The sequence below is a fragment of the Nymphalis io genome, chromosome 11, assembly GCF_905147045.1.
Source record: "Nymphalis io chromosome 11, ilAglIoxx1.1, whole genome shotgun sequence".
In the NCBI taxonomy this organism is placed as follows: domain Eukaryota; kingdom Metazoa; phylum Arthropoda; class Insecta; order Lepidoptera; family Nymphalidae; genus Nymphalis; species Nymphalis io.
Window position 1 is genome coordinate 12,061,263 of NC_065898.1, and position 27,595 is coordinate 12,088,857.

The window sequence follows — 27,595 nt, forward strand, 5'->3', positions numbered from 1 at the left end:
AGTCACTTGAAGTAATTTGTGTGATATATTTTTTAAAATCTAATAAGCTGTATGATGAAATATCTTTGTCGTTTTCTAAATAAAAGGTTTATAATAATCGTTCTTTATAGTTGCTGAAAAATAGTATATTTTTTATGAATGAATAATTAAATTATAAATTTTTGATAAATAAAGTACAATATCATATCGATTTACAATATTTATTAAAAAGACGTTGAAATATTTAATTTTATTATAGTTTTAGTATGAAATTTATTTTTGTTTTATCTGTTCTTTATTGTATTATACGTTAGCATATTTTATATATAATTACTAACGAAATTTAGATAACAAAGTTGTGCTTCGTATGTATAGAGTCTGCTTAATTTAGTGGCAAAAGCACTTGCGAGTGAGCACCTCTTGACCCGTAGAAAAAGTGTTAGCGCTGAAAAAGACATTCGAAATTTGAATTCTTTTATGATAACTATATGACCATTTCTTTGTTAGGAATTTGAATAGGTAGCGTCATAGTCGTTAAATGTGACCTCAAAAGATTTGAAAATTTTTTTTTTACATTTATTATGATGACGCCTATTTTAAATTTAGAGTCCGTTTTATTACGTCTGAGCAACGAGTATCATCGATTAAACATTATTAATAAATAATGTAAATACACGTTACATTAAAGTCTACTTCGGAAAACTTTCATTTACTTCATAGAAGTTTTCCTTAAATAAATCTAATTTATATAAAATTTGACGTTGCCTTTTAAAACCGTAAGGCTGGAAATATAATATGAATTAATCATTCAATAGACATTTGCAAAGAATTTCTAGGTATTCCACTATTGAATAGCGAAAGTTAGTTTCGTTTGAGCGAGTCGGCATTGATTTTCGTCTTAGTGAACTAAGTCTTTAAGAAAAAAATTATATTTGAGCGCAAATTTGAATCAAAATTTCATAAAATAGCTCACAATAATTGTGAGTTATTTTCGAATTCAAAAATAGAAAGATACACCAAATGCACGGACAACAAGGTTTTGGAGATTAGAAGGACAAAATAAAAAAAATATATTGTGGCGCATTCTGAAATGGAATAGCTTGCCTCCAGAACACTCAGACTAAACACCATTGGTGTTTAAACAGATGTAACGTTTACTCTTCGATTGTCTGTGATTGTGTAGTACAATTGTAGTAAAATTTTAAGAATTGTATGAAAATAAGGGTCATTCAAATTAATAACATCATTAATTTTAAACCATGTACTTTGACCAGTAATAGGTATAACCTATCGACCTTTTATAGAAGACTTTTATATAAAACCAACCAATCTTTTGGTTGACAAGGCCGCTGCTTCTATTCAGCAGTGTAATAATAATTTGACATAACAAAGTTTGGAATGCATTCCAAATAATTTTAATGAAATTCTAAGACAACAGAGATGGCCTTTGGCTCAAATATTATTATATCTAATAGAAATTTATTAAACTAAGCCAATAAATATAAATACAATTAATGGAAAAATATTAAAAAAATTAAACAATAAATCTGTAAACCTGGTGCACCAAAACATTCAAGGAATGTTAGGAAAAGACTTAGAAATTGAGTTGTTCATTAACACGAATGACATCAATGACGTTTACTCGACGAATCAAATGTAATATAGATTAAAAAAAATACATAGCAGACTATCTAATGCCAAGAGTGTTGTACGGCTGTTCTGTATGAACAAACTCGAAAGCCACCGCCGAAAACGGTAAAACGTCAGAAATTGATATGTGACATTGACAATAATAGTTAAAACATTTCAAGTATAAACAAATCAAAATGGTATATCGCCATAAGTCGCTTGTCAATTTTTCACTGTCGAATAATGAAGCGAGTTCTTACATAATCATTGCTGATGCCGAACGAATTACCGTAAATATTTCTTAACCGGTTGTAAGACTTTCATTAACTAATTATTCCTTCGTCAAACAGAATACTTTACACCGCTGTTTTGGTTTGATGGTTACGTCTCAGAATCCGTGGTGGGAAGTACTTGAAGGATTGGGTGTTGTTCACAAGGCGAGTGAGTTATATAATGATCAATATTAAAAATAGCTTAATACATATCTGTACCGCTAACAACATGCAAGAAATAGCTAGTAGTATACTAACGAGTAGTTAAAGTGTAACAAACAATTTACTTTCACATTTATAATATTAGTCAAGAAACGATGATTGCGGGCTCAAGCCCGAGTAAGCACCACTAAACTAAATGGTTTTTATAATTAATCTCAAAAAGAAAACCTGCATCTGTCAGATAAAAGTTTTCCACTTGTATATCCATTTTGTCATTGGAGCAGTGAGTTCCAAATCTACTCCTCAAAGGAATAGTTAGCCCAGTAGTGGGCTATTTACAGACTGTAAGTTTTCTCTGTCCCCTAATGAAATATGACGTGTCAAAAACACATAACATTTGAATACATCGCCCTTTATGTAAACCAACGTAAATTTTATAGGTATTTTAAAAAGTCCTTTAGCACCATCTTAAATATCGATTGGGTGTTAAAATTCAGTAACGCGTAAATCGCGGTCGTACGACACCCTAGAGCTATATTAAAGGTTCTATATATTGACCCTTTTTATTAACAAAGTGCCTAATAGTTTGAGTTGATAAATGTCTTCTATTGTAGATTGAAGTTATACCTTGCTTTTATAAAATTTTCACAAAATGATAAATTAAAAAAAAAACACCATTATTAATTAAAAAGTAAAAGATTCATTGCTGATAAATCCTCCTTGTTACTTACTCTGTAAAAAAAAAACTTTAAATATATTAACAAAGTATAATTCAAAGAAAAATGTATATAAGTAGAAAGCACCGTTTTTACAATTAAATTTATTAAGATTTAAATATTTATTTTAAAGTTTCGTTAATTAAGGTGTTTAAAAATTTAGTTTTAATTTATTATTATTATTTACTATCATTTTAAAAGTAAATACAAAGAAATAGTTGTGTTCCCATTATCTGCAATTCCATTAATAATAAATAACGAAACGCAAAATTTAGTAACATTCATATTTACAAATGTATAAAATTGAGTTGTTTGTCTATGATTGTGTAGTGCATGTTTATTTGAATTATTATAAGAAGTATTTCAGGGTTCCATTTAGTCTTTATTTTAACAAAATCGGTTTAGTCTATCAAAAGTAATAATAACTTAAAGATCACGTGTGTACGTGATCTTTAAGTTCTTTGTTGTTCACTTTTTTAGACTTATTCATACAAATAAATTAAAGTGTTTGTCTGTAATTTCAAAATAACTACCTCTTTTTAAGTTATTATATACGAGATTATAGTATATTTAAGAGTTACCAAAATCTAAAAACAATAATGTTTTTTATTTTAGACAACTTCTTATTGCTACTATATTATGTAAATGTCGAATAGGCATTATGTACATAGAATAATAATAATAATAACCCCACCGACGTAACTTTACGTTGCCGACGTGGTGGGGCTTGTGCGCTTCAATGATTATTAGGGCTATGCCAATAGAGCTACTCATGTTGGATTGGCCTAAGATGAGAAGACAGACCAAGAGAGATACAACCCAAGCCAAGGTGGAACAGCGTACGCCGAGGGCTCCCTGGCTAAGGGGGTGCTTAGTCGTTAGTATGCGAACTTTAGAGACAAGGGGACCTCTAATTTAATTTACCCTTATCACAGTGAATGCAGGGCTCTGCTGTGATTGACTTTTATGTCCATAGCTACTCGTGGGAATAATATGATAACTAGGTCTAAAACTAAAAAATATATACAGGCGAACGTGCCATCGTTAGAAGAAGAGTCCACGCAGACTTCTAATTCATCCTCCAAATCTTTATTCCCATCAATACCCTCTTCATCACCAATTTTGTATGCATCTTCACCAAATTCATCATCAACCGGTGCCCAACTGGCGGATGTTGCACAGGAGACGAATTTTGTCAGTGAACCTGTGCCCACCACCAGTGGCGTAAAAAAACGTAAAAAATGGAGTAATGGAGTTCATCCTACGCACCTATCTATATCTTACAAATTTAGAATCAGACACAAATTCATATCTTTCTTCATTACATATAAAATTTATAGATAAATATCCACATATGGAAGTAAGCAGACAGAGAATTGGTGACCAACCAATAATAGCTCTATATTATACAAAATAAATTATTATCACAAGAAACCATTGATCAGATTTACGATGAAGTTAGAACAGAATTGCAAGTAATTCAAACTCAGATACAACAAAACGCCACAAATCTTAAAACATCCCTTAACACACTAACAGGAAAACGTATGAAATGGACAAATGAATGCACTGAAGCAATTATTAGGATTTATTTCAAAATAACACAATTAGAGACTAATAAGACCGCTTATAGAAAACGTTTGTATGAAGAGTTTATAAACTTATACCCAGAGTTTACACACATTACAGAGCAAAGATTAGCGGATCAACGAAAGGCAATAATAAATAATAAATATATTAAACAAGATAGATTAACACTGATTAAACAACAAGTAGCAGATGAATTACATAATACACACACACTAACGGAAGACACAGATAATGAACATTTACAAACAACAGACCAAAGTAATATTACACACTACGATGCATTCAAATCTAATTCAGAATCAAACTCACAAGCTAGAAAAATGCAAAACACTACAGTTACATGCACTGATTCCGTTACATCAACCCCTATCGATGAAGAAAACATAGAAAGTATCACCCACGATCATGATATGACCTTAGAAGTAAACACTGAAATAGAGAACACATTCGTTCATGCTCTAGAACATTTTTGTGATACTGAACCACCTAGCAGACCATACATTCCTAAACAAAGGACTTCTAAAAAATGGATACTGTACGATAATCGGAAGCGCTCGTCGCAATGGCTGAATCCTGGAGACCCAGCCAAATCCTGCCCTAAACGAAAATTGACTCCGAAAAAGTTACTTGTGAGTGCTTGTTGGATTAGCGCCGGTGTCGTTTACTACAGCTTTTTTTTATATAGAATAGGAAGGTGGACGAGCATATGGGCCACCTGATGGTAAGTGGTCACCAAACGCCCTTAGACATTGGCATTGTAAGAAATGTCAAACATCGCTTATAGCCAATGCGCCACCAACCTTGGGAACTAAGATTTTATGTCCTTTGTGCCTGTAATTACACTGGCTCACTCACCCTTCAAACCGGAACACAACAATATCAAGTATTGCTGTTTTGCGGTAGAATATCTGATGAGTGGGTGGTACCTACGCAGACGAGCTTGCACAAAGCCCTACCACCAGTAAACCACCAGCTTTCTAAAATTTGGCCAAACGATTACGGCAGATATCTATTGTTAGCAACTGCAAACCATGAAGGAAGAACTAGCTGCTAAACAACCGAGATTGGTCAATCGCTCTAGGCCACTGCTGCTTCACGACAACGTAAGAACACACACTGCACAGCAAGCAACCACTAAGTTAGATAAGCTACAATTGAAATGTCTGCGACATCCACCGTCCTTCCCGGACATTGCTCCAACAGATTACCATTTTTTCCGGAATTTGGACAAATTCTTACAAGGAAAAAAATTTAACTTCGATGCGGCAGTCCAAACCGCCTTTAAAGAGTTTATTGATTCTCGTCCCATGGTTTTTTTAGTAAAGGGATCAATGAACTACCTATGACATGGCAAAAGTGCATAGATAACAACGATTCCTACTCTGATTAATTAAATATATTTTACAAAAAAATTGACTTTTTATATTCCTCCCGTACAAAATGCCAATTTCATATGTAAGGACCTAATATTTCTTGTTTATATAATAATTTTTACTAATTTTATCAAAACCATAAATATTTTTGTTTGTGATTTGTAATATATATTTATATGTCGTATATTTTTATACGAAATATAAATATTGTCTGCCTTGTTGGTCTAGTGGCTTGATGTAAGGCCGAGGACCAGGAGGTCCTGGGTTCAATTCGCAGGTCGGGCCAATAAATGGTTATTGGGTTTTTCTGTCAGAAAATTCTCAGTAGCAGCCCAGAGTCTGGAAGTTGGAAGTGTCTACACTCCCGTGCCTTGGAAAGCACTGAACTCTTTCCGGACGCGTCGGATTGTCGTTCCATCGGATTATAAGAGTTAAGGAATAGAGAGTGGACCTGTGTTTGCGCACACACTTGTGCTCTATAATATTTCCTGCGTAGTTGGCTAATCTCTCTTGAGATTGGCCGCCGTGGCCGAAATCGGTCTGGAGGACATTATTATTTTTATAAAATTGGAAAACGGACTTTTGTCAAAAGGCGACATGTATAACACAAGAGTGTAAATGGTAATTCACCACCGCCCATAGACATTGGCATGGCAAGAAATATTAACCATTCCTTACATCTCCAATATGCCACCAACCTTGGGAACTGAGATATTATTTCCATTGTGTCTGTAGTTACACTGGTTCACTCACCTTTCAAATTGGAACGGTAAGATATATGATGGTTACTATCCAAACAGGCTTGTACAACGACAGACCACCGAGTGAGTCGTACATAGCATATAATATGTAGCAAATACTTTTGGCTTCAATTATTATTCCCTATTAATAATTAAAATATTTTTTCATTGAAATCGAAATAAAATATAATATTGCTTCTTATTTATTAAAGATAAGTTGAATAACAATGTTTATGAATAGTAAAACTTTTAAGAACACTGTTTCATGAACTTATATTCCAATTAAAAGTTTATTTATCTTTTATTTATATAAGAAGCTTATTATGTTTAAATTAAATTATCATTTTTACCTGTAATTATTTTTTTTACTTCAGATATTCTACCGCTAAATAACAATACGTAGTATTGTTTCTTTCTAGGTTGAAGGGTGAGTGAGCCAGACTAATTACAGACAAGGACGTAACATTTCAAGGTTCCAAGGTTAAAGGCGCATTGGCGATGTAAGGAATGGTTAATTGAACATTGTCATTGTTATTGTCTATGAGCGGCTGTGACCACTTACCATGAGGTTATTTGCCCAGCCGCCTGATTATTTTATAAAGAAAAAAAAACTTGCTGCTACATAATTATATCAGGTGGATGGTGTTGTTTCCTATAATTGAGGGAGCATATAGACATATAACTCGTTAATATTTTTTTACAAGCTCGTGATGTAATTTGTTTGTCGGAAATTCTAATAAAATAAATAAATAAATATAAGAATATTAAAGAAGCCGAGTGAAAGGACTCAGCTTGCTTCCTAGCGCAAACTTATGTTAACCAACGTTTAATTTCTTTTTATGTGGTTTTTATTAGCCATTTGGCTTAGATATGTGGTAAGAATAATACGTGAGACCGCTTCTGTTTTGGTTCGAGCCATATTAATTGCCCTCGGACACCGTCAGCAGTCACTACACTCTCCACAGCTGGGCCAAGTATTAGACTTGGACGTCTATGCTATGCTAATGCTATGCTAATATGCTAATGCTATGTCAAGAGGCAGATATCTGCCTCTTGACATAGCAAGATAGCAAGATATAATAATAATATTGCTATTGGTAATAGCCCGTGAATGTCCCACTGCTGGACTAAGGCCTCATCTCTTTTTTTGAGGAGAAGGTTTGTAGCTTATTCCACCACGCTGCTTCAATGCGGGCTGGTGGAATACACGTGGCAGATTTCAGTGAAATTAGACACATGCAGGTTTCCTGACGATGGTTCCCACATAAAAATTCAGTGGTGCATGCCCTGGTTTGAACCCACGATCATCGGTTAAGATTCACGCGTTCTTATCACTGGGCCATCTTGGTTTTTTAACATCTGAAAAATATCGGATGGATGCAAAATGAGGAGTCGGTAATGAACTGTGCAAACCCGTGGATACCTCTTACTTATCACATATTCTACAGCCATATACAGTAACAGCCTGTTAATGTCCCACTGCTGGGCTAAGGCCTCCTCTCCCTTTTGAGGAGAAAGTTTGGAGCTTATTCCACCACGCTGCTCCAATGCGGGTTGGTAGAATACACTATACTACAGCCATATATCAATATATATTATTGTTGTGTTATGGTTAAAAGGGTGAGTAAACTACCGTACAGGTACATGTCCGTGGCCCATTTTCTAGTCTGATAACCGACTTCAAACAATATACACATATATATACATATAAAGTAGCCATCGAGTCACTTTTTTATATTGATTTCGAAGTAAATATATGTGAATGGTGCTTTTATTAAAGAAGTCGACATATCAATGTAAGTTAGCAAATAAATTTGAATTCCGAATGCAATTTCAACATTCGTAAATCTTTGTCGTAATAAAGTACAAGGTCAGATTGTTATATGGATTGAAAATATTTTTCAAATTGAATATAAGATTAAATTTCAAATTTATAAGTCGGGATGTAAAACTACATTCTTATAATTGTTAAAACCTTACGTTGGACTTATTTTTGAAATGAAACTCCTTTTGGTAAAAAATTGTGTGATGGTACGAGATTGTAACATTGATTGTAACATTTCTATATAAAGGAAAAAACAACCTATAAATATAGCACTACTGGGCTAAGGCCATTATGCAAGCCTGTCTGGGTAGATACCACCCATTCATAAAATAGTCTACTGCTACACAGCAATAATTTGTTAGTATTGATGTGTTCCGGTTTGAAGGGCGTGTAAGCCAGATTAACTAAAGGTTCAGGGGACATAACACCTTAGTAATTTGATAGTGCATTGGCGATTTATGGAATGATCAAAATTTCTTACAGCGCCAATGTGAATTGGTGGGTTAACCACTTACCATCAGATGGCCCATTTGCGAGGCCGCATCTACTTATTCTATAAAAAATAAATTCATATATTACTATATTATCTAAATATAAGTGCGAAGTTACAATATAAAGGACCAATTATAAGTTTCATTCCAAAACTGTATTGTTCTGAATCATCAGTATAAATTCGATTTAACTATAAGTGTACAATTTTCGATTCATTCAACATTGTGACAATTGGAGAGTTAGGGCTCTCATTAAAATGCTTTGAATTCTTGTATGAATTACAAGATTGTGTAGTCTTTGTAATTTGGTTGCCTTATCTCATAAGCCATATGAGAATTTGTTAAGTTATTCTTATTATAATGAGTATATTAATATTTTTGATTTAAATTTCTAATGGGCACTTTAGGGGTAAGCCGACTTGTATGCCTGACGGTAAACGGAATGACGCTCTCTCGTGCTCTCACGCCTGCTTTTCGCTTATTCTAAATATATTTGCTTGTGTGTGCGTGGTGTGTATATTTATTCGTTGCTATATATTATTGTAATAACTGCCTAATGATTAGTTATTAGACAACGATGTCTGGACATAAGGTCGTAATCTCGGGGTCCTGGGTTTAAACCCCAAGTCGGGCCCATAAAAAGTGCTGGGTTTTGTGTCGAAAAATTCTCAGTAGTAGCCTGGAGTCTGGAAGTTGTGTGTACACTCCCGTACCTCGGAAAGCACCTTAAGCCATTGGTCCTGCGGTTAAACTCTTGCCTCTTGGGATTTGTCGCCGAATCGGCTTATGTGTGTGCACTATAATATCTCCCTTGAAATTAGCCGCCGCGACTGATTCGGTAATGAGGAGATCATTATTGTAATAATAAGAAAAATATGTTTATGTTACTAACGAAACTACTTCATATCATAATTGGTCTTTTAATTTTCTTTCAATATATAATGGCTAATATTGTTTTGTAGTTGAACGATTGCGTATAGAGGGTACGAATTTATTACGGGTATGTCGACCATAATATCAATCTTGGCAAATTTTTTAATTTTTAGAAATCCAGATCTTAAAAAAATAAACAAAAAATAATTAATTTAATTAAAAATTAAATTCATAATAAAATTTTGTGAGTGTCAAGGTACTCACGAGATTGATGTATAAGCATGTGATCTTTTAGTCTTAGTAACAATCTCACGCACAAATTAGCGCAATTACGAGTACAATAACAAATCTCATTGTCTTCTGACGCTCGACGTCTTACGCTTACCTGTCTGACGCAGTCTCACTTAGCCGCCTACCGTGCACCGAGCGGCAAGATGTTTAAATATTAATAAATTATTAATAATAATTATTTAATAATGTTACTTTATTAACTCCAATACGCCGATACGATATATTTAACTACTGACTCTTAAAAGAACTTCTGAATCGTATTTTCTGACGTGACGAATCAACGTGAAACTCAGTATTTACTGTTTTTCATCAATCATATACAAATAAATTTATGTATCATATACGAAATTAATAAATACTAACTCCAAGCTCTTTATTTATTATTTATTAAACACGTACTTGTTTTGAAATTAATTTTAAATGTCAGTGACGTCACTGGTACGTCACCGTGACAGCAGTATACCATCGAGTTCAGTGGTGTAGGATCAAATACACACTTCGTTACACTCCTACGTTCTAGGAGCTTTGTGCTGATCCAATAGACTTCGTACATTAAAATATAGTTTTTATTGTTCTCGGAATATTTTGAATAAAATGGGCTTTTACACTATATTACTAAAATGGGTTTTTATGATTATGAGGCATCAATGAATAAAAAATGTTTGTAATAAACATTGATAATATTTTTTAGATAAAAAAATGATATTGATACCATAAAAGTCAACTCTGACTTAATATAATCATATATGACATAATCATATCTTATAATAGACCCAAAAATCCAAAATTATTTCAATTTTATACTTAAGCGCCGATGACTGAACATAATATTATCGTAAAGGCAACGAGCATGCTCGTTGTATCATGATATTATATACCTGCTATATAATATCATGATATTATATAGCAGGTATGTCTTTCCGAAGTGGTAGTAGATTTTTGACAATCAGTAAGCAACAATAACGCTTCTACATAGACTAAATATTTCAACTTTCATTTTAATTTTGAGATAGAAATTTAAGGCTATACATTAGTGGGCTCACAACGACTACTGACTCGAAACATACCTCGATAAAACAGCAACGTAGTTCAGCATTTAGCAAACGGCTCGACTCACTATACTGAATATATGAATGTTCACATTAATACTTTAAATTTGAATTAAAAATAAACGTTTTATTATTTTTGTCTATACATATGACTATATATATTTATTTAAAACACAATTATGTATTTATTGTTATTAAACGGTGCTGTTCCAAAAATATTTTTTTTTAAATGTATATAAAGAGAAAAAACTTTTTCTTATATATTTTCGGCCCTGAACGGTTTTCTAAATTTAGTATAAAGGCTATTCCCATGTGGACCTAAATTACGAGTATAAAGTAAAGTCGTTCTAATTGCTACACATGAGGAGTTCTACGTACGAGCTTAATTTATTTACACCTATATTAAAACGCCGTATAGAACATCTATATATTAACCAATTCAACACTTATATGCTAGAGCATAAAGGTAAATTTCGAATCAGCTTTATTAGGATTAGGTACAACACGTACAGATTATCTTCAAAATATATTTTACGATTTTTATCTTTAAGAAGTAAAATAAGGCTCGAATTAGTTTTTTATTTATAAATTACAAATTATGTGGTAAGGAATTAAATCAATTCAGGCGTAATGAAACATTTGCTAGATTTACATTTGGGGATTAAAAATAATTAAATGTGTAATGGATTTTTGGTATCTGGTAATCTTTTTTGGTCTAAAGCTTAATGAGTTTTCGAATACTCAGATGACCCTTATCATAAAATTCCCTGTTTTCTTTTCCATATGTTTATTTAACATTTATATCGTATTTAATTGAGTTGATTTGTTTAATTGTATGTTTCAGTGGGTAATTCCAATTGCTTAAATCTTTTTTTCCTTATATCGTCTTCAATATTATTATAAGTATTATTTTCAATTAGTAGAACTTAAATATGAATAAATTTGAGTCACACTTTTTTTTTGCAGAACTGGCAAACTCCATTACCCTACAAATGTATGCGGGCCGCTATTCGAGGAAGAGTTGGAATTCTGGGGGCTGGACTCCAACCAGGTGGAGCCGTGCTGCTGGTCAACGTACAGCATACACAGGGACACGCAGGTAAATTAGTGTTTATAAATAAATACGCTTAATTATATAACAAACTTCGTTATCCTTTTAATATTTCTAGACAATTGTCCATATTAGATTCATCATTTATCAGTAAAGTGATGCTTTGACCAAAAATTAAGAAGATATTTTGAACACACGTCTTGCATTTCATTTCAGGCTTTGCATGCAAGATGTCACATTTCTCTAGATTCTGTCAAATGGACAGGTATTTTAGCTTTTATTGTCTCAAAAAAGAATTCTTAACCATGTTTTAGTTTTTGTTTATTTCTTCGGAAAATAAACCTTATTCCGCTATTATAGAGTTCAGATTTAACATGTTAAAAATATCTACCATCTTGATCCTATTACCTTACAAATTTACATAGAAAGAGCCCTGATTTTCGATTCTCATCGTAATGAATTGGTTATAGGATTCAATTTCGCGATCCTTTTAGTTCTAACGAGTTTCCGATGTTCCAGTTAGATAATTAAGCAAGTTTAGTTTGATTTTAGAGACGAAAGATGTGTTTTATTTCGAAAGGTTTATATCAAAATGATTGAATTGAAAGTGTCTGTGACTCCGAATTATAAATTTTATCGGTATGAGTTTTCATACTTATTGACGCATAATAAGACAAAAATTCTCCAGCATGATCTCCTACAAACAGATGTGAAATAAAAAATTGACAAAAAAAACTCAAATAGTAACATAATTTTGTTTTGTTATCTGCGTGTTGTCTTTTAATTGTAAATGAGCAAATCATAACTGCTATCTTTTGTAGCATTTATAACACATTTAAAATATTTAAATATTTTAATTAGAGTAAAATAATGTGAAACAAATGCCTTCGTCTAAATGCTATTTGTATGGAAATCTACGAAATGCGTCCACGGGGAAGCATTTAAAAGGTTTTATATCTCGATACGAATTGGTTTCTCAAGGCCGGGGCTATCAAATAATAAATCTCGAATCCCGAGTTATTATGGTATCCCTTATCACTTTTTAGTTGATCGTTAAATTCTTTGTGACTCCTTCCAGTATTTTCTTTGTTGTGGTCTTACTTTTTTGACCATTCAGGTCAAAAGCGCTGTGACCCTTTGGAAGTTATTACGATGAATAGAAGGGTGGTTTCTTGCATTTTTGAAAATCTTTAAAACTAAAAGATCGACAAATATTCCCTCTTTTCGCTATTTTTCCGCAAGGTCATTTAGAACGTCATTAAAAACGTGAATTTTGAATATTTTTTGTAAAACGCTAAAACTAAAAGTTCGTTTGCAATGTTTGATTAATTTATTTTATTTTAACTGACAAATATTCGCTTATTCGTACACGATGTTAGACTTTTAGAACGTTATCACATTAAAACAAACGGCTATGTCAGCTCTTAGCGATTAAAACCCAGCTAGCTAAAAGCTAAATAAGGGATTAGCTAGGTCAATAGCTACGCGTGTCCCTACATCTGAGTAAAATCTATTCCGTAACATCTCTTTCATTGTTGTTAAAAACATAAATCGGTGGTAAGGTTATTTGTTGTATCCCGTGTATCACCAACTACAACATATCTACCAATTTACAATTTATTCTACCACCAAGTAGCAATATTTAACAAGCAAAGAAAAGTATGTATTCTAGTCTGAACGAGCCTGTGTTATTCTAGGGACAAGAAATATAACAACTTAGTTACCAAGGTTGGTTCATTGATGATGTAAGGAATATTTAATATATTTTAAAATACATGTGCCTATTAAGTCGAGATGGCCCAGTGGTAAGAACGCGTGAATCTTAACCGATACTCGTGGGTTCAAACCCGAGCAAGCACCACTGAATTTTCATGTGCTTAATTTGTGATTATAATTCATCTCGTGCTTTACGGTGAAGGAAAATATCGTAAGGAAACCTGCATGTGTCTAGTTTCACTGAAATTCTGACACATGTGTATTCCACCAACCCGCACTGGAGCAGCGTGGTGGAATAAGCTCCAAACCTTCTCCTCAAAAAGGGAGAGGAGAACAAATATTTAAAACTCAAGGGTATTCTATACGTGCGAATATATACCACAATGGAACTGGTTAGATTCCTAATTTCCTTTAACGATGCAGATTAACAGTGTAAGTTTGTTTCCTTGTTTTTCTGTTTAACACAAGCACAGTTTCAGTTACAGAAATTCAACAGCTGTATCTTACATACAGAAGCTTAGACTTTGACCCTAAAGAAGCCGCTGGGAAACGTATGTAATAAAAAGATAATTACTAAACCTAATATCCATTCTTTAAGAATATGTTTGTCGAGTAAATATAAGCACCATGTGTTTACATTCAATTTTCGTTTATACCCGTTTAATTTGCATGTACTTTTCAAAAGAGGCCATTGAACCTTTATAGCTATGATCATCATTTCTTGATCATTTATGAAAAAATAGTGGCCGGAATGTGTAATAATAATAATAATATCGAAATTGATATATAATGGCTATTGTAAGAACTTATAATTAAAAAAAAAAACAATAAATAAATATGGATAAAACCGTACGTAAAAACGAAATTTGTTAATAAAATAAATACGGATACGCAAGGGAGAAGAGGGCGGCGGCGTAGCGGAGACATGAGTCGCTTGTCGTCACGCCATGCAAGTCGGTTACAATATAGATGTTTCATTTGACTACTTCGTTTGTCTAGTAGCTTAATGTAAGGCCGCCAACCCTGGTCCTGGGTTCGTTTCCCAGTTCGGCCAAACAGTAGCAGGCAGGGGTCTGGAAGTTAGAAGTGTGTACACTCCCGTGCCTCGGAAAGCACGTAGTCGTTGGTCTATCGTGTCGGATTGCCGTCCCATCGGATAGAGCTAGGGAAGAGAGAGTACACCTGTGTTTGCGCATACACTTGTACACTATAATATCTTCTGCGCAATTGACTAATCTGTCTTGAAATTCGCCGTGATCAAAAGCGGTCTATACCGAATATAGGATATTAGAAGTTTCATATAAAAAATATTTAAAAAAAAGAACACAAATGAAGAATGAACAAAAACAAAATTATTTCTCACGAGATTGCTTAAGCCGTTGAACATTCTCTCTATTTTATCTAACAAAGAGCAAAAGGTATCGAGCATCGTTATCATGATTGCATTGAGTCTTTGCCGTCGTATATTGGCTGTTAAGAACATCTCTGTCATTCCATTCGTTTCGTTCATTCGATTTAAACTATCAAGACTGATTTATAAAGTATAAACTACAATAGTCATATGAAAATACTTCTTAATAAAGAAAATAATTTCTTAAGCAAGTCAATTGATTAGTTGTTTTAGTGGCTGCTTCATTTAGATTCCGTAGTAGTTAAAATATCTGTATATATAAGATATAGTATATTAGTTATTTTACTGAACCGAGCTGACCACGTTGCTAGAAAACGTAAATCTAAATTAAGGACAAGCATCGATGAATATTCATGTGCTTAATTTGTGTTTATAATTCTCGGCAGCGAAAAAAATATTGATAAAATCTCCATGTCATATGTCAATTGTATTCAGTAATTCGTATCGGAAGCAACAAGTCTTCTTCACAAAATGACCCTTGCCTTTTTTTATTGTCATTTTGTTTGATACATAAGTGTTTATGTTGTGTTTATCATATATTTAATTTCTATATAGTAGACATTGTTTATTATATAAATTATTATTATTATAAATGGCATTAATATAAATGGCCAACACATTACAAATCTGCGATTTGCCGACGACATTGTCATCATGGCGGAGACTCTGCAGGATTTGGAAGAGATGCTAAACAGCCTGAGCGATTCTTCAAGACAAGTAGGTCTCGGGATGAACATTGAAAAGACCAAAATTATGGCAAACCGTCATGTATCCCCGAGACCAGTGGTCGTAAATGGCTCTCCACTTGAAGTTGTGCAGGAATATATCTACCTGGGCCAAACTATACAACTTGGCCGGCACAACTTTGAGAAGGAGGCTAAAAGAAGAATACGTTTGGGCTGGGCGGCATTCGGGAGGTTACGTCATATTTTTGAATCGTCGATCCCACAGTCGCTTAAGACCAGGGTCTTCAATCAGTGCGTCCTACCTGTAATGACTTACGGTGCCGAAACGTGGACACTTACCGTAGGACTGGTCCACCAATTTAGGGTCGCTCAGCGAGCAATGGAACGCGCGATGCTTGGGGTTTCTCTGGCAGATAGAATCCGAAATGAGGACATTCGCCAGAGAACTAAAGTCACCGACATCGCGCTTAGAATTAGCTCGCTGAAGTGGAAGTGGGCTGGTCATGTCTCCAGGCGCATTGATGGCCGATGGAGCCGACACGTGTTGGAGTGGAGACCACGCTTAGGCAAACGTAGTGTAGGACGCCCAGTGACAAGATGGGCCGACGATTTAAAAAAGTTGGCAGGTTCGGGATGGATGCGGACTGCCCAAGATCGGGATGGTTGGCGTTCTATGGGGGAGGCTTTCGTCCAGCAGTGGACGGCAAAAGGCTGAAAAAAAAAAAAAAAAAAAGACATTGTTTTATATTTATTATCTACGCTCCATGCGAATGTCTATGGGCGGAGCTGATCACTTACTATCGTGTTGCATGAACCGGCTGCATTCCTTTTTTAAAATTTAAAACTACTTATACTACAGTACTACTACTACAGTAGATAATCTATTTATTCTGCTAAAATGTATGTATTGTATAATATAACCAATAACGAGCAAAGAAATGTATTGCAAAGAAATGTATCATATTCCTATTTAGCCCAAGAATGGTTGGTTGGAAAGAAGAAATTAATTCGCAAATTATATTATATTGCTTAAGTCGCCTATATATATTTATTCTTAAATGTATTTTAAATGTCGCTTTAGTCCAGTGGCAATATAGATTTTTTTTATGAAATGATTAGGATTATAATAACATAAAAAACAAGACATTTCACACAAAACAAGATAAGGACAATACAAAAAGTATTGAAATCCAAAATTTTTTATTGTAATACTGTTTGAAAATAATAATCTGGTCTGTGGAGACCACAAGAAATGATACAAAAAAATTACACATATACAATAAAAAGAATATTCGAGATAGAGAAAATATACAACTACGTTGTATCTTATCTTTATCTTAGTAAAAGCTTCATATTTTTTTTTTATAGAATAGGAAGGTGGACGAGCATATGGGCCACCTTCACGCCCTTAGACATTGGCATTGTAAGAAATGTCAACCATCGCTTATAGCCAATGCGCCACCAACCTTGGGAACTAAGATTTTATGTCCCTTGTGCCTGTAATTACACTGGCTCACTCACCCTTCAAACCGGAACACAACAAGTATTGCTGTTTTGCAGTAGAATATCTGATGAGTGGGTGGTACCTACCCAGACGAGCTTGCACAAAGCCCTACCACCAGTAAAAAAGATGAGGCTTTGCCCAGCACTGGAATTTTAATCGGGTGTTTCTATTTACTATATAAGCTTTAAATATCATAGCATTTAATAGCACTATGTTTCCTTGGACTACAAACCGTTCAAGTAATAGATGTGAGCGCATTATTCACAAAGGCTTTTGTATTTAATGTTTCGTAGTCAGAGCACTTGTACTTTTCCATTTTAACTTTTGAAGTTGAGTTTTCTTGGAATAAAAATGTGCCAGTGGTCTTAAGTTAATGTCCACTGCTGGACGTATAAATTTTCTTATATTAGTGGATGTGAAGCTTATTCAAGCAAGCTGCTTCAATTTTGAAGGTACACATTCGACACATGTAGGTTTATACAACAGGATACTAACAGTTTTAATTACCCCTTCAGTTATGCGTAGCGCTTATGTCAGGACTGGAGACGATCATAAACCAATAGGTCAGCATCGAACCTTTGAATTTTACACGTAAACCATTGCATGGTCTGGTAACACTTGAGAACAAAAATTAAGAATATGAAAACAATGATGCTTACCTATTGCAATGATTCGAACTCGTAATCTTTAGCTTAAATTCGCATGTATTTAGTCACTGGATCGCTTTGGGTATTCTATCAATGTGCGGTATATACTGGTTGGTAGGGAAATTATTATTTGTTTATTTATTTTGCATTCCTTTTTAATGAATATCGGTATAATATAGATTTAATTTTATAAACGATACTTAAGGTTTTATTCGGGGCCTTACAGAAGTACGAAGCACTTTATTTTTATACCAAGAATTTATGATTTCGGGGCGGTTACAGGGAGTAATGTTATGTTTTTCATGGTTTATGTGATATCAAACATATATGAGAATATATAATATGTATGAAGCCGCATGTTCTTCGCCAATTATTTAATTAAATTTTTAAATTCATGGAATTTATCATAGCAAAGTGGTTCTAAATATTAACATTTGAATATTTTTTTAATTATAGTAAACGTGCTAGTATATCTACGTAATACAGTTGTCTGATATTCAAGCCTGTGATCTTCAATATTAGCCCACGTGTTGAATGGGCTTTGGTTTTTTAAATTGCTTCATTAAAAAAAACTATGCTTAAATTAATATTATATTAAAAAAAATTATAACTTGAATACTTAAACATTTTTAATTTCATTTACTTAAGAGAAAAGGTCATGTTAACGTTGTTCAAAAAGGATTTTCCATTGTAAGATTTTTGCTTAATATTTTACATGACTTAATTATTAATACTATGTTTCTTTGATATTATATATGAAATGAGAAAACCACAGCTTCAATCGTCTGTCATATACATTTTCTTGAATATTATACTAGTACTAGTAACAGCCTGTGTATGTCCCACTGCTGGGCTAAGGCCTCTTCTCCTTTTTTGAGGATAAGGTTTGGAGCTTATTCCACCAATCTGCTCCAATGCGGGTTGGTGGAATACACATGTGGCAGAATTTCAGTGAAATTAGACACATTCAGGTTTCCTCACGATGATTTCCTTCAACGTCAAGCACGAGATGAATTATAAACACAAATTAAGCACATGAAAATTCAGTAGTGCTTGCCCGGGTTTAAGCCCATGGTCATTGGTTAAGATTCACACGTTCTAACCACTAGGCCAAATCGGCTCGAATATTATAACTTGAGAATTATTATCTTCTTATATATATGTTTACTTTCTAAAATAAGAGACAAGAATTATATTGAGAGAGAGGTGGTAATATCCCCACTCTTATCCACGCTTATCAATCCATCATTCAATTAATCTTTGCAAGTTATCCTGAACAATATGGATTATTTGATTATTATTAGTCTTAATGCACTAATTTCGGTAATCAAATAGAATCAACAGATCATTAAAAAATTGCTTTTAAAAGCACATTTGGTTACATACAATGGAATAATAACGCTTTTTATCATTTCTTAAATCGTGTATTAAGCAATTAAGTCATCTGGACCGATTTTGGCCATTCTCAAATGACATATTATAGTGCACAAGTTTATGCGCAAACACACTTGTGTTGTCTTTCTCTCATAATTCAATGGCAAGACAAATCCAACACGATCGGAAAGAGTTTAGGCGCAGGACTAACGGCTTTATGTGGTTATGAAGGCACGGCATCCACTATTTTATTAGTCCGACCCGATATACTTTATATGTTAATATATTTTTAACAAAGTATTTAATTTGATAAATTTATAAAGTTACATTTAACTACTTATAATAAATATGTCTATGGTTAATCGTATATTTTTTTTTAAAGTCACCTTTATAGACAAAATTAAAAAGCAAAAACTTATCTAAATAAATTTTAACCAAAGCGTTAGAGCCGGCTATATATATATACAAGAATTACTTATTTAATATTAAAAGTTTATATAATAAATTCGTGTATCCAGCCCGTGGGAAAACGTATGATCTTTGCAATTACTTGTAACTTAATTCTTCGTAGTGTGTCCCCGTAGTGTTGTTACTGTTTGGATAACAATTGCCGAAGAGTGACAATCATTGTATAAACACAAGAAGTCGAGATAAAGTTTTAACACGAAGTTTCCGACTTCACAAAGTCAATAGACCTTCAGACTTGACTAGTGTATCGTTCAATCGTAGGCGAAAGCATGTTCATATATGTTTAAATATCAAAAAAGGGGTCGTGAGATTTGGTATTTATTGTCCAAACAAGGATCATAATTATATACAACACAACAAATAATAAAAAGACAAAAATTACAATAATAATATTTTATAGATTTAACATACTTTAAATTAGATTAAATTAATTTGAATTAAATCACAATACTAAATGAAATCAAATAAATCTAAATTAAATAAATTCAAATTCAAACAAATCAATAAAATTGAATTATATTAAATCAAATCAAATTAAATTAGATTAAAAAGTAACAGCCTGTTAATGTCCCACTGCTGGGCTAAGGCCTCCTCTCCCTTTTTGAGAAGAAGGTTTTTGCAGCAATAAATTAAAATAAAATAAAATCAAATCACATTAAATGAAATTCAATTTAATCAAAAATAAATTAAAATTAAGCAATTGGTCATTTTGGATCAGAAACGTAATACATGTAGAAATGCTGAACTCATGTTAGACATTGAAATTTTTCTCTTCTTATACCTAAAGAAGTTTCATTGGAAAATTATATCGACAACAATAAACAAAATTTATTCTATAACAATAAATGGGATGTTTTATTTGTGAGGCCTAACTGAAAAAACTACTAAACCTATTTATAAAACTTATACCTAAAAGATGCAACGCGTGATGTCTTAGTTTCAGTATATAATATTATTATAATACTAGCTTTACTTCGCACTCTTTTTTATACTATTGACGTGACAAGAATAAATTTCACATTCTCATTACATATAAACGCAATCACGTGTTAAAAATAGTATATAATATAACTTGACGGTAGAGTATCTAAGGCGGCATCATAATACGATATTGCAACACGTGCCACTTTCGATATTACATTAGTTTGTTTGAAGTTACCGTGAGGCAAGTTGTAGGGTTTTATTCATTTAGCGTCCCGTGAGGTGAGGCCTCCCTTTTATATGATGTGACGTTTATTACTAATATATTTGCTTTTTCATGCTTTCTTATCAAAAAGCGGGTTGATAAATAGGTACTTTTATTATAAATAACATAACGCGTAACATTAACATAAATAATGTTATAATAACAAATTTAATTCCATCTAAAACTGGGATCTTGCTGTCGGAATTGGTACCAAGGTAATATTTAGTCTATTATCAAACAAGGGCGACAGACATCAACATTCTCTCGACATTGTTGGAGAGTAGAGATATTAAGTAAATGTATTAAATTTATCATTTCAAAGCTTCGACAAAGGATAAAGTATAATATAATTTACAAAAATAATAAATTGAATGTTTAAAAACAAAATATCTTTAAACACACACAACAAATAACTTTAGTCACGTCAAGAAAACGGTCATGATAACTTTTACGTTTTTAATAAATAATGTTTTCTAGTTACATTTTTACTTGTGGTAGAGCTTTGTGCAAGCTCGTCTGGTTAGGTACTACTCACTCATCAGATATTCTACTGCAAAACAGCAGTACTTCGCATTGCTGTGTTCCGGCTTGAAGTGTGAGTGAGCCAGTTTAATTACATAACATCTTAGTTCCCAAGGTTGGTGGCGCATTGGTGATGTAAGCGATGGTTAACATTTCTTACAATGCCAATGTCTATGAACATTGGTGACCTCTTACCATAAGCTGGCCCATATGCTCGTCCACCTTCCTATTCTATAAAAAAAAAGAAACATTAGAAAACGTTATTTTTTACATTCAAATAAACGTGACTATAAAAAATTGCAGTGACTGCACCATAATATGTCCCAAATAGGCTTACCGTTTTGTTTTTATGTTGAATTTAAGAACCTAACACTGATTTTTAATGGTATCCTTTGTGGCTGTGACGGGCCATGACACAGTCTTTTTTGATAAAGACGACATTATATATTTAACAAAAAAGGTAAAAAATAAATAATAAAATATATAATTAGTTTATATTAAGATAAATACAGTTTCCGATACATTACACAAAAACGAATGACAAATGCATGTTATAACTTTTATAAGCTACACAAAGTAAATTTTTCGTTTTCTATCGTTCCTTTAAATAATTAACTTCAATACATTATTAATAATAATACAAGTGATATATGAATGGACACGTGAGGTGAACACGTGAATGTTAACCAAAGATCGCGAGTTTAAGTCTGAGCAAGCACTGAAATTTATCGTGCTTAATTTTGTATTTTAAGTCACTTCGTAATTGGGTAAGGGAAATAATAGGAAACCTGCTTGTGACGTAAGAAATTTACTACATACGTACTCAAGTTGCTCTTTAAATCAAGCTTTGGAAATTTTACCATTCTTGTCCAGTTTTTTAATTTGAAAATACAACGAAATGAATTTTGAATGCTTTCAATAAGTTTCGACTTCACAGAGAGTACAGAATTCGAAATCATATTTCCGATCTACAAATCACCAACTTGGCCATACGTTTTACCAAACACTTTTAAATTAATGGATTGGGAACAGGAGAAATTCAATTCTAGACTTCCTAGAGCCAAGTTTGTTATTTAGATCACAGTTGATGCCAAGTCTAGAAATAATGGGAGCAGACATTTTCCCCAGAACACTGTACTTAACGTACAGGCCTGGGAAATTACCTAAATTGTTTTGCGAATTAATTACACGATTACTATAAATTTTACTTAGTGCTGTTTCCAGCGCAATAACAATTTAATTTACTTCAACTATGTTTTATAATTATATAGAATTTGGAAAGTTAAATATTTGGGTTTAAATATTCGCTTTATTTTTAGTGACCAAATATAAGAAATTGTGAAAAATGTTCAAGTACAGATGTTCGACTGCGAGGTCTTTTCCCTTCGACCTTCACTAAAACCAATGTATCAAGGTTATCTGGCTGTCAACGCAATGCGACTAAAATATACATTAATAAAACGATGATATGCTATAAAAGGATTTATAGCATATCGTTGACAGTTTCTTCTCACTCTCGTTAGCTGATCCAATAAAAATATTCGTTGTTTTGGCTGTTCATGGTATAAAATCATCCTTCTCCAACACCACATTACTAGAGCGTCTTCTTATCTTTTTTCGACTGATTGCCCCAATCGTTTAGGATTTTTAATTCATTAAGAATTATTGAGAAATTCAACATTAGGACAAATTTCTTGGTGGTGTTAGAAGCTTTTCAAGTCTGTTAAATATGTATTGTTGTTCTTTTCATTTTTAATTGAATTCTTCCCAGATCGGAAAGCATCAATCCGAGATGCAAAAACTTCTTGATAAATTTTGTCTTTATAATATAAAAGTATAAAAATAAAATTTGTGCATATTTTTCAATTTTTTTACATAAGATACAGAAAGTTATAATTAAAATACAACTTGAAGCGGCATTGAAGATGGTTATAAAAAGAAATGAAACTGTAATCCGAATAGATTGGCTAAAAAGTTTAAAACATCTGTTCAAGAGATCTCAAAGATGTTGCCAAAAACAAACTCTATCGCTATATTAAAAATATTTATTCAATGAAGTAATATTTTCCAAATTATATCAATTGTGAGACTTTTTTATATACATTAATAAAATATGTATTAAGTTAATAAGCACTAACGACTGTTCATCAAGATTTTAGATAAACTATAAAATTTATTTTTTAACAATAATTATTTTTTGCTAAAGTTAATGTTTAATCAGATCAAGGGTTTAATGCGGCACTTCACTTGGCGAAGAGTCCACGTGATTAACGTTAGTTGTCCTAACATGACAATGTGTGCCTATAAGAATATATTTGATTTATTTTCCACTGTTGATGCACACTAACTAATATTATAAATGCGACAGTGTGTTAGTTTATTCATTAGTTGGTTTGTTTGTATTTGAAGTCTTAACTACATAAATTATCATTACATTTTCCATACATATTGACAAACTACATAAAAGTTAAAAGGTATCTAACACCTGTGAGGACCCTTCCTTTTACCCGCAGGCGGAAACTAGTACTTTTAATAAATATAAAAATATATATTTAATTTGGCACATTTCATACCATGTGATAGTAATGTGTTTGTAATACTTGCTAATGCACCAAATGTGTTGTCAAACAAAGCGATATCACTCACTACGCGACAACGTAAGTCTAGCTCTAGCATATATATTATCTAAATATACTCTTTGCTTAAATACTAGTGCCGCTTTGAAACTCACAAAATTGTAATGATTTGATTTAATTTCACAAGAATTAATATATTATTTCAAGGAATGTGTAGTATGCATATTTTAACAGTAGTTCTATTCTGTGAGAGCAAACTCGAAAGTCACCGCAGCACACGATTTTTTTTAATAGTATAGGTAGGTGGACGAGCATATGGGCCACCTGATGGTAAGTGGTTACCAATGCCCACATTTTTTACAATGCCAATAGCATTGTAAGAAATGTTAGCCATCGCTTACATCGCCAATGCGCCACCAACCTTGGAAACTAAGATGGTATGTCCCTTGTGTCTGTAATTACACTGGCTCACTCACCCTTTTACCCGAAACAGAATCATACCAAGTACTGCTGTTTTGCGATAGAATATCTGATGAGTGGGTAGTACCTATTCAGATAAGCTTGCACAAAGATCTACCACCAGTGAGATGAAACACCACGATGAAATGAAATGCCAATATTACCAAGTGATATGCGACATTGATTGTAAAAAATATAAACACATGTGCTAAATTTGTGTCTGTAATTATTTACTATTGCGCATTGAAACAACGTGATGGAACTATCTCCTCAAAAGGATGCTTCTTGCATGACAGTGGGATATCTACGGGCTTACTTTAATTTATGCAACTATCCCATTAAGTTTTTTTCTCGTTGTATTAAAACTTAACACCTAAAATGTTATAGTTGCGTAATGTTTATATGTCTGGTTCGTATTTGTATAACAAACGTAAGTGCCAGCGGTATCTAGAATATAAATAGTGAATTCCTTTGAACCTCCGACTCGACAATGTTTTCGTAACGATTTCGTTTCAGCCAAGTTCTTGACATGCTTTCAACTTACGTAGATCTTCAGGGGATTTATTTAACTCGTTTATTTTTAAACCGTATTCATTATTCACAACTCATTATTATACTAGTTATCCTTATTTACTGGCTATTTACTGTCAGCTTTACTTGGTGTAATTACAATTTATAATTAACTAGCGTCCACCCTTGGCTACGCCCGCGTTAGAGGGGAGGGATTGGAGATGTTAGGTATGTCCTTTTCTGTATCGGGCGACGTGTATGCAAAATTAATGATCAATTGCGAAGCCATGACGTGACAACGTAACAAATAAACAAACTCACTTTCGCATTTATAGTATTAGTAAGGATTAAAAAAGTGCCATCTTTCCTATACTACTTATACTATAATAATTTTCAACAAATGCCAGTTTTTTTTGCCGTTTCACTGTACTTAAAATATAAACACAAGTTAAACTCAATCATGTTCGAACGACTTGTAGCCCGCGAACTTATATTAAATCGAAGTTTTTAAAATCTTAGATACTTTTAAAAATATAAACATAGTGAACTACGAAATAGAATCCATCAAACCCGAAATGACCGACGTTTTTATAAATAATGTCACGGTTTCTAAGAATTATCATGCAGCCAATGTTGTTTGAAAATGAATTTCAATTACATAATCTTGAGTGAACTTTATGAAGTATCAACTCTTCACATGCTTTTAAACTGTCAGATAAATTTGATAGAGAATTATGATGAAATGAATTTGCGTCGAATAGTGTAATATGATGTTGAGTTGAGGATTCCCGCGACTCAACATCATATTACACTAGTGGATTTTGTATAAATATATAAAGCTGTATATCCCGAGATCTTAATTCAGACCCCAGGTAGGCCCGAAAAAAAGTTATTGTTTTTTTTTTGTCGAAAAATTATCACTAGCAGCCCAGGGTCTGAAAGTTGGATATGTATACACCCCCGTGCGTCGGAAAGCACGTAAAGCCATTGGTGGTGCGCTTGAACCCTTTCCGGTCGTGTTGGATAATCGTCTCTTTGGATTATGAGAGTAAGGGAATAGAGAATACCTATGCTTGCGCATATACTTGATACTAGATTGGCCGCCGGGGCTGAAATAGGTCAGGGCATTGAGATACATTGCGTATCTTAGTAATATTTTTTTTATAGAATAGGAAGGCGGACGAGCATATGGGCTACCTGATGGTAAGTGGTCACCAATGCCCATTTACATTGGCATTGTAAGAAATTTTAATTATCGCTTACATCACCAATGTGCCACCAACCTTGGGAACGAAGATGTTATGTCCCTTGTGCCTGTCATTACACTGGCTCACTCATCTTTCAAATCGGAACAGAACAATACCAAGTACTTCTGTTTTGCGGTAGAATATCTGATGATTGAGTAGTGGGTCTACCACCAGTGAAGTAATATATCAAACTTCGTTGCATGAAGTCCTATGTTCAACCTGGTTAAGCCAATCAGTCTGTGTAGTATTTCATAATTGTCAGTAGAAACCCGGAGTTGAGTAGACAGGCACATTTATTTAAAATCACGTAAACCTGTTAGTTTTGCGCTTAATCTCTTTCAGTACGTATTCGATTGCCGTTTCATCGTACTAGGAGAGTGCGGTACGAGAAAACACCTGTGTTTGCGCACAAACTTGCACATTATGATATGAAATGGTATCCGGATTACACAGGAAATCAATATTATCGCTACCAACATAGATTTTTAGATGTTCTTAAATATGAATATTATGACCAAATTATTGGTGCAGAGAGGCAATAGTGCCAGCGTCTTGGGTACAATGCCACAGGATAATCATTGAGACGGCGTGTTTTTGCTATATATATATTTTTTTTATTTTAATCTTGTTTATTATCAACATTGTCAGTACATAGTTTCAAAAATAAATATCAAAAACAAAACATTACAAATTTTATCCTATATTCAAAATTATTCGTAAATTATTTTCTATATAAAATATGAAAATAAATCCGATAAAAATTCGCATAATATTTGTGAATTCCAATACTAAAAAATATGCGAATATGCTTTAATTAAATTACTCGGCTGTAATAAAAGAATGAAAGTTTTGTTTTGATTAAAATATTTTTTGAATACCCAACTTGGTTAAAGTGTATTTTAATTATGATTAATTAAGCGAGGATTCGGAGGATTAACGTTTCGTAGTAGGAGTATAAGGATTATGTGTATATTGCGATCCATTCCATTAGAAGTTTTACAAAATGTAAACAAAATGCCTTCGTTTTTTGACATAAATTTTTAGCTAAACGAAAACGTATCCAATTTTTATTTCAGTTATTTTTCCCTTTTGTTCGTTCTTTACAGAAAACATTTTGTAATGAGTTATAGATGTGTGTTATAAATCTTAAGTGGTCACCAGCACCCATAGACAATGGTGGTGTAAGAAATATTAACTATTCCTTAGCCAATGCGCCACCAATCTTGGGAATTAAGATGTTATATCCCT

At 33.1% G+C, this 27,595-nt stretch overlaps 1 protein-coding gene across 1 annotated transcript in view; it reads left to right on the forward strand.

The window, feature by feature from the left end:
- LOC126772083 (potassium voltage-gated channel protein Shaw-like) overlaps positions 1–27,595 on the forward strand; it is a 249,197-nt gene that overhangs the window by 72,730 nt on the left and 148,872 nt on the right. Inside the window, exon 3 of the mRNA XM_050492253.1 lies at positions 11,957–12,089. Within this exon, the coding sequence (XP_050348210.1) occupies positions 11,957–12,089 (133 nt within the window). The remainder of the gene's footprint in view (positions 1–11,956; positions 12,090–27,595) is intronic.